The 13,903-nt window shown below is 42.7% G+C and overlaps 1 protein-coding gene across 2 annotated transcripts in view; it reads right to left on the bottom strand.

Moving 5' to 3' along the window:
• Window positions 1–13,903, bottom strand: part of nos1apa (nitric oxide synthase 1 (neuronal) adaptor protein a) — a 242,419-nt gene that overhangs the window by 86,340 nt on the left and 142,176 nt on the right. For both annotated transcript variants that reach the window (XM_053321855.1, XM_053321856.1), the window contains exon 6: window positions 2,036–2,177. In XM_053321855.1, the coding sequence (XP_053177830.1) occupies window positions 2,036–2,177 (142 nt within the window). The remainder of the gene's footprint in view (window positions 1–2,035; window positions 2,178–13,903) is intronic.

Below are 13,903 nucleotides of genomic sequence, written 5' to 3' on the forward strand. Positions count from 1 at the left end.
AAACAGGCGAGCTTCCTGTTTCAACATTTACTCTATTTGTTGAAGTTGAGAGTGCTCATGGTTTTACTGTGAAATGAAGGATTGACTGAGTTTCTTTCCCTCTAACTTTTTTAGATGTTCACTATTATGTACATAAGACCCTAAATTATATAGTTAGAAGGTTTTTGTGGATTCGGGTTTTCAGTGGCTTTAAAAAAAAAATCAATAAATAGACTTAAAAGAAAAGAAAAAAGAAAGAAAACACTGTAAAAAGGGGCTCACAAAGTCAACAATGGTCAACTAGAAGTGGTGGTGGTACATTAGCAGGTGGGCTCGATAACAGTTAATTATTAAGTTAATTATTATCCTCCATCTACACCAGGGATGCCAAACTCATTTTCATTCAAGGGCCACATACAGACCAATTTGATCTCATGTGGGCCGGATCATTGAATAGATGGAGGGAAGGAAGGAAAGAGAGAAGAAAGGTAGGAAGGAAGGACAGACAGAAGGAAGGAAGGAAAGAAGGAAGGACAGATGGAAGAAACGGAGGAACGAACGAACGAAGAAAGGAAAACAGGAAGGTAGGAAGGACAGATGGCAGGAAGGACAGAAGGAAGGAAGGACAGATGGAAGAAACGGAGGAAGGAAGAAAGGAACAAAGAAAGGAAAAAAGGAAGGTAGGGAGGAAGGACAGATGGAAGGAAGGACAGAAGGAAGAAACGAAGGAAGGAAAAGAACACAGAAAGGAAAGTGGGCCGGATCGTACCCCTCGACGGGCCGGTTCTGGCCCACGGGCCACATGTTTGACACCCCTGATCTACACACAAACCCATTGCACCATTACATCTACTCAACTGACACATGCCTGTCTGAGTATTTCCTGTATTGTCCTGCTTGTCCCAATAGTAACATGTACTTTCCTTTTTTGGTGTATCTGATGTGTTTTGAGTCAGAAAGGAAAAATATGCTGTACACAATACAATGTTTTTTATTCTTTACCACAGAAATCCTCTTTGACCTTTCTCCTTCTATAAAGTCTATAAAGAGTGCTGCTCAGTGAAAATCCAACTTTGATGATGAACTTTGATGACTTTCATGATGAAGAAAAATCTCTTTTCAAAGCTCCTACAAGGTTGCAACTGATTTTTTTCCCCCCCTCTTTCCCATTTCAATAAACTCGATTAAAAATGCAGCACTGTCATCCACTATAGTCAGCCTGCACTTTCTCTATTGTCTGTCACCATCTGATTTTTTGGAGTTGTAACATAGACGTGATTACTACATGTGCTGGTGAGTGATAAGTAGACACATATTGGGATTTTCAACAACGCCTTAAGGGTAAAGCAGCAGTGCTAAACATTTACACACAAAGCAGACCAGACAGAGTGTGATGCTGACACTTACCCCTTTTCCACCGAGCTGGAGCTAGAGCTGGTTCGGAGCTAGAGCGTGACTAAGCACCGGTTCTTTGCTTTTCCACCGCCAAAGCTCCAGCCCTGAGCCTCAGAACGGGAGCCAGAGCAAGCACCAACTCTTTTCTGGTCTAAAGCAAGAACCGATTACGTCAGCGGACTGGGGGCGGGGCTAACGTTTATTAGCCGGCTAGCAGGGCTGACGTATATAAACAGACTAGCGGGGCTAATGTTTATTAGCCGGCTAGCGGGGCTAACGTATATCATCCGGCGAGAGGGGTTAACGTTCATTAGCTGATTATCATGGCATTTACAGAGGGTTAAAGATTTGTTGATTGCCAGAGCTGTCGTCTTCTTCTGCTTTTCTTCTTCTTCTTTGTTTCCGGCAGGCTAGATGCCTTGCACCATGTTGGTGCCTCTCACTGGTGAATCATGGAAGTGCTTTAAAAGGCGCGCGCTGGCTACGTTATACAGTGACGTAATCACGTGGCTCCTTGCCGGTGGAAAAGCAACAGGTTCATCAGAGGTGCTTGGATTAGCACCAACTGAGCACTGGCTCTAGCACCGAACCAGCACTGGCTCCAGCTCAGTGGAAAAGGGGTGTGTTTGTGTTAGTGTGTGCGTGTGAGTGCTTTCTGTACCGTTAACGGAGGAATCGTTGCTGTTCTTTTCGCTGTGGCAGTCCTCCTGTCCATCTGCGTTCTGCTGTGTGTGCTGCAGACTCAGTTTGTGACAAACTTCGAACGCCTGGCCGACCGTCCGAACAATCCGCATGGCCTGACTCTGAGTTGGTGGGAAGAAGAAGACAAAGAAAGACACACAGTGTTAACAATCAGGATGCTACTGTGTTTTTGCTGTAGTCATTTTAAAGAAGAGGACAAACATCAGGGTTGGGATGATTACAAATGACTTACTTACTAACCCTATTTAAAGTAATGCAACTACTTAACCCTCCTGTTGTCCTCGAGTCAAGGAAGGAAGGGAGGGAGCAAGAAAGAAAGGAGGGAGGAAGGAAGGGAGGAAGAAGGAAGGAAAGGAGGGAGGGAGGAAGGAAGGGAGGAAAGGAAAGGAGGGAAGGGAAGGGAGGAAGGAAAGGAGGGAGGAAAGAAGGAAAGGAGGGAGTAAGGAAGGGAGGAAAGGAAAGAAAGAAGGGAGGAGGGAGGGAGGGAGGAAAGAAGGAAGGAGGGAGGGAGAGAGAAAGGAAAAGAGGAAGGGAGGAAGGAAGGAAAGAAAGAGAAGGAGGGAGGGAGGAAAGAAGGAAGGGAGGAAGGAAGGAACAAAGGAAGGAAGGAAGGAAAGAAGAATGGAAGGAGGAAGGAAGGACAGAAGGAAGGAAGAAAGGGGGTTGGAGAAGGAAGGGAGGAAAGAGAGAAGGAGGGAGGAAAAACAGATGGAAGGAAGGAAGGAAGGAAGGAAGGGAGGAAAGAAGGAACAGTCAAAACAGACGGGGTCAATTTGACCCGGGAGGACGACAGGAAGGTTAATAAAAGTAACGTAACTTATTACATTTGATCACTTTTTTTCTAACCAAATGTTTTCCGCTGTTAGGGTAAGTGTTCCCATTAAGCACCAAAATCTAAGTCCAGCTGTGTTGTCATGGATACTGACATGATTTATAAGGGAGATCATTTCTTATAAAGCAACATTTATCTCTCATTTGAAAATAAATTAGTTCATGGTGATTTTGGAAAATAAAATAAAGATATTTGATGAAAATAACTCAAAAGTCTGGCATGGGTTTAATTGGTACTGTGACTCCATTTAAGCTCCATGTGTGCTCCAAATAAGCCCACATCATGTTGTATTTACTAAATATATAAAAAATATTGATTTCAAATAATTAAAAACAGTAATATATGTATTCAGTTACATGTTAAATATTTTTAAAATTAAGAAAAAACCCATCTGAGCAAAATCTTAAAGGTCTGACTTCAGATGTAACCTCCTTTGTAATCATCAATATTTTCATGCATCATTTAAAAAAATGAAACTAATTAAACTACGTCCCACCATTACATGTAGTCACTCCCCAACACTGTCCAACATTCACTTTGTTGTCTTTGGATGTTCTCTTGATTAGTTTTGAGCTTTTTATAAGTGATGCTCTTTTCTTTGACAGGTGAAGTATTTCTCTTCTCTTCTGCCAGAGGGAGAGACTGAAGCCAGAAGTACTGACCCTTTTTTTTTTTATTTTTTTTTTTTTTATGAGAGTCAGCTGCAGACTGGACACAGATTTGTCCCAGAAACATGTATTTTGTAACAAACAGGCAGGAAGAGCAGTTTGCAACTCATCTATGTAGGTCACAGAGTCAGTGGTGAATTTACAACGACTGCTCACAGCACCGTGAATAGCAGCGCATCATTTGCAACCTCTGTCTGCCCCATCTCAAGGTCCAATACACAATAGAGTCTGTGCTAATAATATGACGGTGAAAACACACCCATTAAGTTTGCAGCTGAGTGAGATTTGCCCTGTTTTGTTCCTGATTAAAAGGAGTGGAACATATTGGCCCCACAATGAAAACCGCAGAGAACAAAAAAAGCATCAAATTGTGAGGCTTTAATTATCAGAGGTGAGCACAGAGCTCTGCATGATCACAAACCAACTTTCAAGTACTGCTGTTGTTTCTCTATTAATGTGGCTCAGGCAGGTCTGAAATGCGTTAGTGTTGTTCAGGTGTCACTGAGTCTGTATGAAGTACTAAACAGAGCACATTACTCCACTTCTAAAGTCTTTACACGGGCTCCCAGTCAGCTAGAGAATAGAGTTTAAAGTTCTGCTACTGGTCTACAAATCACTGAATGGTTTAGGTCCAGAATACATGAATGACATGTTAGTAGAATATAAACCCAGTAGAGCTCTGAGGTCTACTGACTCAGGTCAGATAGTTGAGCCCAGAGCTCTGAGATCTACTGACTCAGGTCAGATAGTTGAGCCCAGAGCTCTGAGATCTACTGACTCAGGTCAGATAGTCGAGCCCAGAGTTCAAAGTTCAAACTAAACATGATGAAGCAGCTTTTACACAACTGGAACAAACTACCAGCAGAACTGAAATCATTTTTAAATCCAGGTTAAAAACATATTTCTCTTCTCCTGTGCTTATGATTGAGCTCTTTTAAAGCACTTTACATTTTAACCTTTCATTTGCACTCTATGTCCTTTTAATGATTTTAAAGCTAATCATTATTTTATGCTGCAATCTTATATTTAATGCTCTATTCTAGTATTTTATTTCTCTCTTTCTATTTTTCTGTACTTTGTTTTTATTATTAGTGTGTGTGTGTGTGTGTGTGTGTGTGTGTGTGTGTGTGTGTGTGTGTGTGTGTGTGTGTGTTTTAATGTTTCTCAAATTACATGTTTTTCTGTTTTATGTAAAGCACACTGAGTTGCCATTGTGTATGAAATGCGCTATATAAATAAAACTGCCTTGCCTTGCCTAAACTGCATCCGGTATTTCGCAGAATCATCAGTACCGTTGTCCTGTTTGTTGTTCACAGCTGACTGTGTGTCACATCTGGCCGCAGCGTCACACAGCAGCTGAAACCATAAGTGTGTCTCCAAACTGAGAAAGAGGGCTGTGTATATTTAACACGGCATCGGTCAGGATCTCACGGTAGTTCATGTTCTGTGTTGTGTGTACACATCTACACAGGTCAGCTGTAACACACACACTCCAGCTTTATGCTTTATACAGTGGTGTCATCTGTACTAAAGCAGCTCTTATGGATGAATCCTGAGCTCCATCAGAGCTGTCACATTTTTTATTTTTAAGCGACTGTAAGTCTGAGATAAGCCTCAAAGCCCGTACCCACTTGATTCCCCCCAAATGGTCTGACTGAAGATTTTGCCCTTGATATCATTCAATATCAATTCAATATCATCCAATGCCTCACAAGCTTGGAGAGAGATTTGAAGAGAGGGAGAGAGGGAGAGAGAGAGAGAGAGAGAGAGAGAGAGAGAGAGAGAGAGAGAGAGAGAGAGAGAGAGAGAGAGAGAGAGAGAGAGAGAGAGAGAGAGAGAGAGAGAGAGAGAGAGAGAGAGAGAGAGAGAGAGAGAGAGAGAGAGAGAGAGAGAGAGAGAGAATAAGTGAGTGAGCTTCAGTTATCACCAACTCTCTGCAGACGCCAATAACTTCACTCTAATGCCGTGTGGCTATTAGTGCTGCTCTTTGTGAATTGGACTATTTTTGTGAGGAATTTGCATAGAAAGGGGCTTTGCTCCAAATATATGCACATATATGCATATGATCTCATTTACATTTGTGCAAATAGCAAAGGAGCAACAACACTATTTACTTAGCTGTGAGGTTTGGGGTGCATTTCATTTAGATGCTGCAAAAGTCGGCCAGTCTTTTAGTGAATTCGCCCCTCAGTGTCACATGGCCATGGCAAGGCAAGGCAAGGCAGGTTTATTTTTATATGGCACATTTCTTACACAAAGGCAGCTCAACATGCTTTAAAGAGTGATTAAAACAACAAAGTGGACCAACAGTCACCTGTTGATTTCACAACAAGGTCTCAGGTAGAGCCTTTTATGTGTTTATTATTCAATCTCAGTGGAATAGCCAAATATAATTTCTTCTTTTGACTGGATTATTCCTTTATGTTCACATGTATGGATCTGGATGTGTCCGCTTTATGTCCCCTCTTTCTCTGCTCGCCCGGCTCTGAGAAGGCAGGTCAAGCGAGTACAGCTTAGTTGACTTCTGTCGGCTATCTGCCCTCTCGTCTGGCGTTTGGTACTAGAGAGGTGCAGAGGCAGAAAAGATTTCATTTTAAAGCAGTGAGGCCTAGCCTCCAAACACCACTCATCCTCAGCTGGATGAGCAGAACAGATGCAGCGTGGCCTAAAAGCCAAAGCAAAATTAAGTCTCTGCCAAAGGACAAAATCATTTCTTGCCTTGGTTAGCAACGTTGAAAAAGTCTGAAGTCTCGTCTCACAAAGAACATTATGTCACCTCAGGCTCAGTACGAGAGGAGGAATAAACTTTAATAAGAATACTTAAGTATTATAGATGTAAATGCTTTATTACGTTGAATACTGGGCCTAGTTTTGGCAGTGTCACAGGTGCTAGGCCTTGGCCTCGGACCAGTCAACTTTTTTTGATTTTGGGGTCAGAAAAAACTCAACTCACATTAATTTTCTATTTTGACCTGAGGTTTGGCTGCTCACTGGTCTCACAGTGTAATTTATTGTGACAATTATTTTATTTTTAATTAAAACATGCTGCATCAGCTTCATTTAGTGCTGATGTTTCCATAGCGTCCAGTCAGCAGCTGCCACTATCAGCAGAAAGAATTTATGTACAAATCTGATATAAGAGCCAATGTGCTTCATACCTTCTGACCATTACATTACGAAGAAGAAACAGCTATTATTAATGATGATGAAGCTGCGTCTGTGGCATGAAACTCAGTCTCTACTTCACTGTCTTCAGTCACTTTGCAAAAAGTCACTGACATCATGTTAAATGTTAACCCTTAAACAGGCCTTACTAGTTATGTCATTTGCACCTCAAGTAAGCAAGGAAGGAAGGAAGGAAGGAAGGGAAGAAGGGAAGAAGGAAGGAAAGGAGGAAGGAAGGGACGCAAGGGAGGAAGAAGAAAGGAAAGGAAGGAGGGAGGAAGGAAGGAAGGTAGGTAGGAAGGAAAAGAGGGAAGAAGGAAGGAAAGGAGGGAGGAAGGGAAGGAAGGGAGGAAGTAGGAAGGAGAGGAAGGAGGAAGGAAGAAGGAAGGAAAGGAGGGAGGAAGGAAGGGAGGGAGGGAGGGAGGAAGGGAGGAAGGAAGGAAGGAAGGAAGGAAGGAAGGGAGGAAGAAAGAAAGGAAGGACAGATGAAGGAAGGAAGAAAGGACAGAAGGAGGGAACATTTACCCTAACAGCTGAACTTAGATATGAGGAAGGAAGAAAGGAAGGAAGGAAGGGAGGGAGGGAGGGAGGAAGGAAGGAAGGAAGGAAGGAAGGAAGGAAGGAAGGAAGGAAAGGAGGGAGGAAGGGAAGGAAGGGAGGAAGTAGGAAGGAGAGGAAGGAGGAAGGAAGAAGGAAGGAAAGGAGGGAGGAAGGAAGGGAGGGAGGGAGGGAGGAAGGAAGGAAGGAAGGAAGGAAGGAAGGAAGGAAGGAATGAAGGAAGGAAGGAAAGACAGATGAAGGAAGGATGGAAGGAAGGAAGGACAGAGGAAGGACCCGGGAGGACAACAAGAAGGTTAAAGAGTCTGTATCTCCTGGTGCACGTTGTCTGTTTAAGGGTTAAAACTTTACATCACAATAAAAACTTTCCAAACACCTAAAATAACAACATATTTCTGAGCAGAGCCAAGCAATGAATGGCTGAGAAGGCTTTCCATATACAGTGTTTGGCAACTTGTGCAGTGTAGTTAATGAATATGTATGGATAACTTTACGACTAACTTAGAGGGAACATTAATCAGAAAGGATCCACTAATCCACTAATGTATTTTATAGTGGTTTTGCTCAGTCTTCACCCAATAATTACGTAAATTAAGAGGAAATTTTGATTACGTCAACTTGTGAGAGGCAGTTTTCAATACTTTTTGACATATTTTAGATTTATGAACAACTAAAATCGATAATGAACATAGTAAAGCTGCTTGTTGGCATCATTTCAAAGCTTAACTTCAGAAAGGTATCATGTTTTTACACCTCACGTTCAATGCCAATGTCCAGGGCCAATGCAGTAATGTTGTGTGTGCGTTATGAAGCGAGGTGGAAAGGAAGCAATTTAAGTGTATTTAGTAGATCACCTTTCACTGACCACGGTCACAAAGCCCTTCACAGGAGTTAAATAGAGTAAAATAGTTAAAACATAAGAGCATAAGCTTCTTCTTATTGCTGTAACTACTATCTGTGTCTTAGCTATTTTACCCAAGCCATACCCTAACCATAGTTTATTTGCCATAACCAAGATCTGCCTATCTAACTCTAACAATACAGTAGTTACCATGAATGATATTATAAAAAGCATTGTGATGTTTAAAGTATTAGAAATGTTAACATATTGTATTTCTGGGTATTTATTCTTGTTGTGTGTGGTGCTATGTTTTACTTTGTTAACCCTTAAACAGGCCTTACTAGTTATGTCATTTGCACCTAAAGTAAGGAAGGAAGGAAGGAAAGAAGGGAGGAAGGAAGGAAGGAAGGAAGGAAGGAAGGAAGGAAGGGAAGGAGGGAAGAAGGAAGGAAAGGAGGAAGAAAGGGAAGCAAGGGAGGAAGAAGGAAGGAAAGGAAGGAGGGAGGAAGGAAGGAAGGAAGGAAGGTAGGAAGGAAAGGAGGGAAGAAGGAAGGAAGGGAGGAAGGAGACAGGAAAGGGAGGAGGGAGGAAGGGAGGGAGGGAGGGAGGGAGGAAGGAAGGAAGGAAGGAAGGAAGGAAGAAATAAAGGAAGGACAGATGAAGGAAGGAAGAAAGGAAGGACAGATGAAGGAAGGAAGAAAGGACAGAAGGAGGGAACATTTACCCTAACAGCTGAACTTAGATCTGAGGAAGGAAGGAAGGAAGGAAGGAAGGAAGGACAGATGAAGGAAGGAAGGACGGAAGGAAGGACAGATGAAGGAAGGAAGGAAGGAAGGAAGGACAGATGAAGGAAGGAAGGACGGAAGGAAGGACAGATGGTGCACGTTGTCTATTTAAGGGTTAAACAATTTCCTAACAAACAAGTTACATGAACATAGAAATCTCCAAAAACTGATCCATTTTCACATTTCATCACATTCCACCATACAGACGGGACATTTCCAATTTTGAATAAAGTAATTTATATTGTAGAACAGATACCAGAGTACCAAGAAAAGATACGATTTTGTCACTTGAGGAGAAAATTGCATTGAAGCAGACTGCTGTTAAATAAAACATCAAAACAATCTTCAGCTGACTAAACTAACAGAGTCTGTATAAAAAATATATATAAAATAATATATTAGCCAAAGTGTTTAAGACCCTTTTGGAGAGCTACAGGTGAAATCTGGTGGTGGTTTAACCTGCGTTTGTGTTCTTAATATGCAGATTATTTCCTTGATTAACTCGTTCATCTATAAAATATAAGAAAACAGTCCAAAACCCCAAAGTACTATCATAATGTTTACTATCATATATGACAAAGAAAAGCATTTTAATAGATGAAAGCAGGATATTCTTTTGGCATTTTTGCTTAAAAAAAGAATAAAATGATAATCAAAGCAGTTGCCAATCAATTATCTGAGCTCTTATCAATGAATCAACAGATCGGTGCAGCTCTTAATCTGACAACTGAAGCCTGAAGAATTAACCCTTAAACAGACCTTACTAGTTATGTCATTTGCACCTCAAGTAAGGAAGGAATGAAGGAAAGAAGGAAGGAAGGAAAGGACGGAAGAAGGAAGGAAAGGAGGAAGGAAGGGAAGCAAGGGAAGAAGAAGGAAGGAAAGGAAGGAGGGAGGAAGGAAGGAAGGTAGGAAGGAAAGGAGGGAATAAGGAAGGAAAGGAGGGAGGAAGGGGAGGAAGGGAGGAAGAAGGAAGGAAAGGAAGGAGGGAGGAAGGAATGAAGGTAGGAAGGAAAGGAGGGAAGAAGGAAGGAAAGGATGGAGGAAGGGAAGGAAGGGAGGGAGGAAGAAGGAAGGAAAGGAGGGAGGAAGGAAGGAAGGACAGATGAAGGAAGGAAGAAAGGACAGAAGGAGGGAACATTTACCCTAACAGCTGAACTTAGATCTGAGGAAGGAAGAAAGGAAGGAAGGACGGACAGATGAAGGAAGGAAGGAAGGAAGGAAGGACAGAGGAAGGAAGGAAGGACAGAGGAAGGAAGGACAGAGGAAGGAAGGAGGGACAGAGGAAGGACCCGGGAGGACAACAGGAAGGTTAAAGAGTGTGTATCTCCTGGTGCACGTTGTCTGTTTAAGGGTTAAATAGTAGAAATAGATAAGATACGTTCATCCAAGTGGCACATTTTCCAGCTTTGTTAGTAAAAGAAAGTCAATAGAAAATGTAAGAATAAGCTCTTTTTTCATGTGAATATACGGCTCGGTTTGATCTTAGCGGCGATGTCATCATTGTAGAAACTCCTCTGTTGCCTGCACTACTCATGTCTCACTGTCGCCTCATGTTTCACTCTTCAGGCCTGCTGTTCAGTTTTTTCTTGCTGTGCTTTTGCTGCTCTCTTCTTCTCCATCTCCTCCATCCATTCATCCATCAATCACCCTAACCCTCCTTCTCCTCCTCCTCCTCCTCCTCCTCCTCCTCCTCCTCCTCATCCTCATCATCTGTGGACCCTCTATTCATGTCTTTTTAACTCACGCTGGTCCTCAGCCTGACAGCAAACATGTGTGTTTTCCTTTGAAGATGATTCCTGAGGCAGCTGATACAGGCAGGATGAGAGCAGAGGCTTTTAACCCTTAAACAGACAACGTGCACCAGCAGATACAGACTCTTTAACCTTCCTGTTGTCCTCCCGGGTCCTTCCTCTGTCCCTCCTTCCTTCCTTCCTTCCTTCCTTCCTCTGTCCTTCCTTCCTTCATCTGTCCGTCCTTCCTTCCTTCCTTCCTTCCTTCCTTCATCCTCAGATCTAAGTTCAGCTGTTAGGGTAAATGTTCCCTCCTTCTGTCCTTTCTTTCTTCCTTCATCTGTCCTTCCTTCCTTCCTCCCTCCTTTCCTTTCTTCTTCCTCCCTCCCTTCCTTCCCTTCCTCCATCCTTTCCTTCCTTCTTCCCTCCTTTCCTTCCTACCTTCCTTCCTTCCTCCCTCCTTCCTTTCCTTCCTTCTTCCTCCCTCCCTTCCTTCCCTTCCTCCATCCTTTCCTTCCTTCTTCCCTCCTTTCCTTCCTACCTTCCTTCCTTCCTCCCTCCTTCCTTTCCTTCCTTCTTCCTCCCTTCCTTCCCTTCCTCCCTCCTTTCCTTCCTTATTCCCTCCTTTCCTTCCTACCTTCCTTCCTTCCTCCCTCCTTCCTTTCCTTCCTTCTTCCTCCCTTGCTTCCCTTCCTTCCTCCTTTCCTTCCTTCTTCCGTCCTTTCCTTCTTTCCTTCATTCCTTCCTTACTTGAGGTGCAAATGACATAACTAGTAAGGTCTGTTTAAGGGTTAAATCCCTCTTGTAACTGTACACCGCTCAAATATTCTGTTTTACTGGGAAATACGTCACTCTAGAGAAGCTAAAGTCAATGTAACTTCAATTTCACTGTTAATCAGAGTCCAAAGTGGTACATAAAGTCATCTTTTAATAACTACACTGACTTTTTCTGGTTTTGGCAAAGGTAAAAGACGTACCCATTCTTAATGCCACCTATAAAACTCTGATTGTCTCATTAGTTTTTCCATCCAGTTAATGAATACAAAACCAGACATGAAAAACCAGGCTGCTCTAAACTGAATATAGCAATGAAATTAAGCAGGAAAAGGAGAACATTTCAACAAGATTTTAAAAAATTAACACTAAATAGTCAAAAAGGAAACAGAAAAGTTAGCAGGAAATGGTTCAGAATTGTATCAGAACAAATAGGACTGCGACTGATTATGATTTTGTTTTTCCAATTAATCAAAATTTCTATAAAATGTGATAATGTAAAATGTCCAGCATATTTTCTGTATGTCATATGAGATGTCATCAAATATCCAACCAGTAGCCCAAACCTCAAAAACATTCAGTATAACCCTCCGGTTGTCCTCGAGTAAAGGAAGGAAGGGAGGAAGAAGGACGGAAGGAAGGGAAGGACCAAGGAAGGAAAGAAGGGAGGAAGGAAAGGAGGGAGGAAGAAATGAGGGAAGGAAGGAAGGAAATGAGGGAGGAAGGAAGGGAGGAAAGGAAAGAAGGAAGGGAGGAATGACAGGAAGGAAGGAAGGAAGGAAGGAAGGGAGGAAGGTAGAAGGGAGGGAGGAAGGAAGGAAGGAAGAAAGGGAGGAAGAAGGAAGGAAGGGAGGGACCAAGGAAGGAAGGAAGGGAGGAAGGAAAGGAGGGAGGAAGATATGAGGGAGGAAGGAAGGGAGGAAAGGAAAGAAGGAAGGGAGGAATGACAGGAAGGAAGGAAGGAAGGAAGGAAGGAAGGAAGGAAGGAAGGAAGGAAGGAGGGAGGGAGGGAGGGAGGAAGGAAGGGAGGAAGGAAAGGAGGAAGGGAGGAATGACAGGAAGGAAGGAAGGAAGGTAGGAGGGAGGGAGGGAGGAAGGGAGGGAGGGAGGGAGGAAGGAAGGAAGGAAGGAAGGAAGGAAGGAAGGAAAGAAGGAAAAAAGGACAGAGGAAAGAAGGAAGGGAGGAAGGGAGGAGGGAGGAAAGAAAGAGAAAAGGAGGGAGGGAGGGAGCAAGGAAGAAGGGAGGGAGGTAGGACAGAAGGAAGGAAGGAAGAAAGGGGGCTGGATGAAGGAAAGAGAGAGGAAGGAAATTTGACCCGGGAGGACGACAGGAAGGTTAAAACATGGAACAGAAAGGCTTCACATTGGAGAATCTGGCATTTCTGTTTAAAAAAAGAAAGAAAAAGACTTACTGTAGATGGACAGTATGATTAATTGACTAATCATTGCAGGGAACATTTTGGCAGAGTGGTAACAACAGGCTTTATAGATAAACTTTTATGAAGCACTTTGGGTCCATTCTGCTGCAGGAAGCTTCACTAAAGTCTTTCTTAAGTGAGCGTCAGGGTGTCTGAGAATGTGAAAGCTCTCCACAGGTCAGGGAAATGTCTTTGTAGCACATCAACTACACAGTCAAGTGCAAGTTTCTGACTATATTTATATTAGTAGGATCTTAAAAAAAAAATCCAAAAATAGCCAGTTCAGGGGCGAGCTGCAGTTGATTTATAGACTTTTTTTGGGGGGGAGGCAATATCATCAAATATCCAACCAGTAGCCCAACCCTCAAAAACATTCAGTTTAACCCTCCTGTTGTCCTTGAGTCAAGGAAGGAAGGGAGGAAGAAGGAAGGAGGGGAGGGAGGAAGAAGGAAGGAAAGAAGGAAGGAAAGGGAAGGGAGGAAGGAAGGAGGGCAGGGAGGAAGGAAGGAAAGAAGGAAAGGAGGAAGGACGGAGGAAAGAAGGAAGGGAGGAAGGAAGGAAAGAAAGAAGGATGGAGGAAAGAAGGAAGGGAGGAAGAAGGAAGTAAGGGAGGGATCAAGGAAGGATGGAAGGGAGGAAGAAGGAAGGAAAGGAGGGAGGAAGGAAGGAGGGAAGGAAGGAGGGAAGGAAGGAAACGAGGGAGGAAGAAAGTGAGTGTATTAAAAGCATGAACAGGTTTCTTTGTATGACTGGGAGAAAGAAAAGCTTTGACCTTTGCAATGGTCTTTAATTTACAGAATGCCTATTTGGTTGCTTTCCACATTTAACTGGAACATTAGATCAGAGTCAATGATAAAAACTGAAATGTTATTTGTATTTAATTATGAGCGCAGTTTTTTGTTTTTGTTGTTGTAGACCAGGGGTCGGGAACCTATGGCTCGCGAGCCAGATGTGGCTCTTTTGAGGGCTGCATCTGGCTCGCAGACAAATCTTTAATTAAAAAAAAATAAATAAATAACCTTAAAAATATAAAACATTCTCGTGTATTTCAAT

This window comes from Scomber japonicus, chromosome 7, assembly GCF_027409825.1.
Source record: "Scomber japonicus isolate fScoJap1 chromosome 7, fScoJap1.pri, whole genome shotgun sequence".
Lineage (NCBI taxonomy): Eukaryota > Metazoa > Chordata > Actinopteri > Scombriformes > Scombridae > Scomber > Scomber japonicus.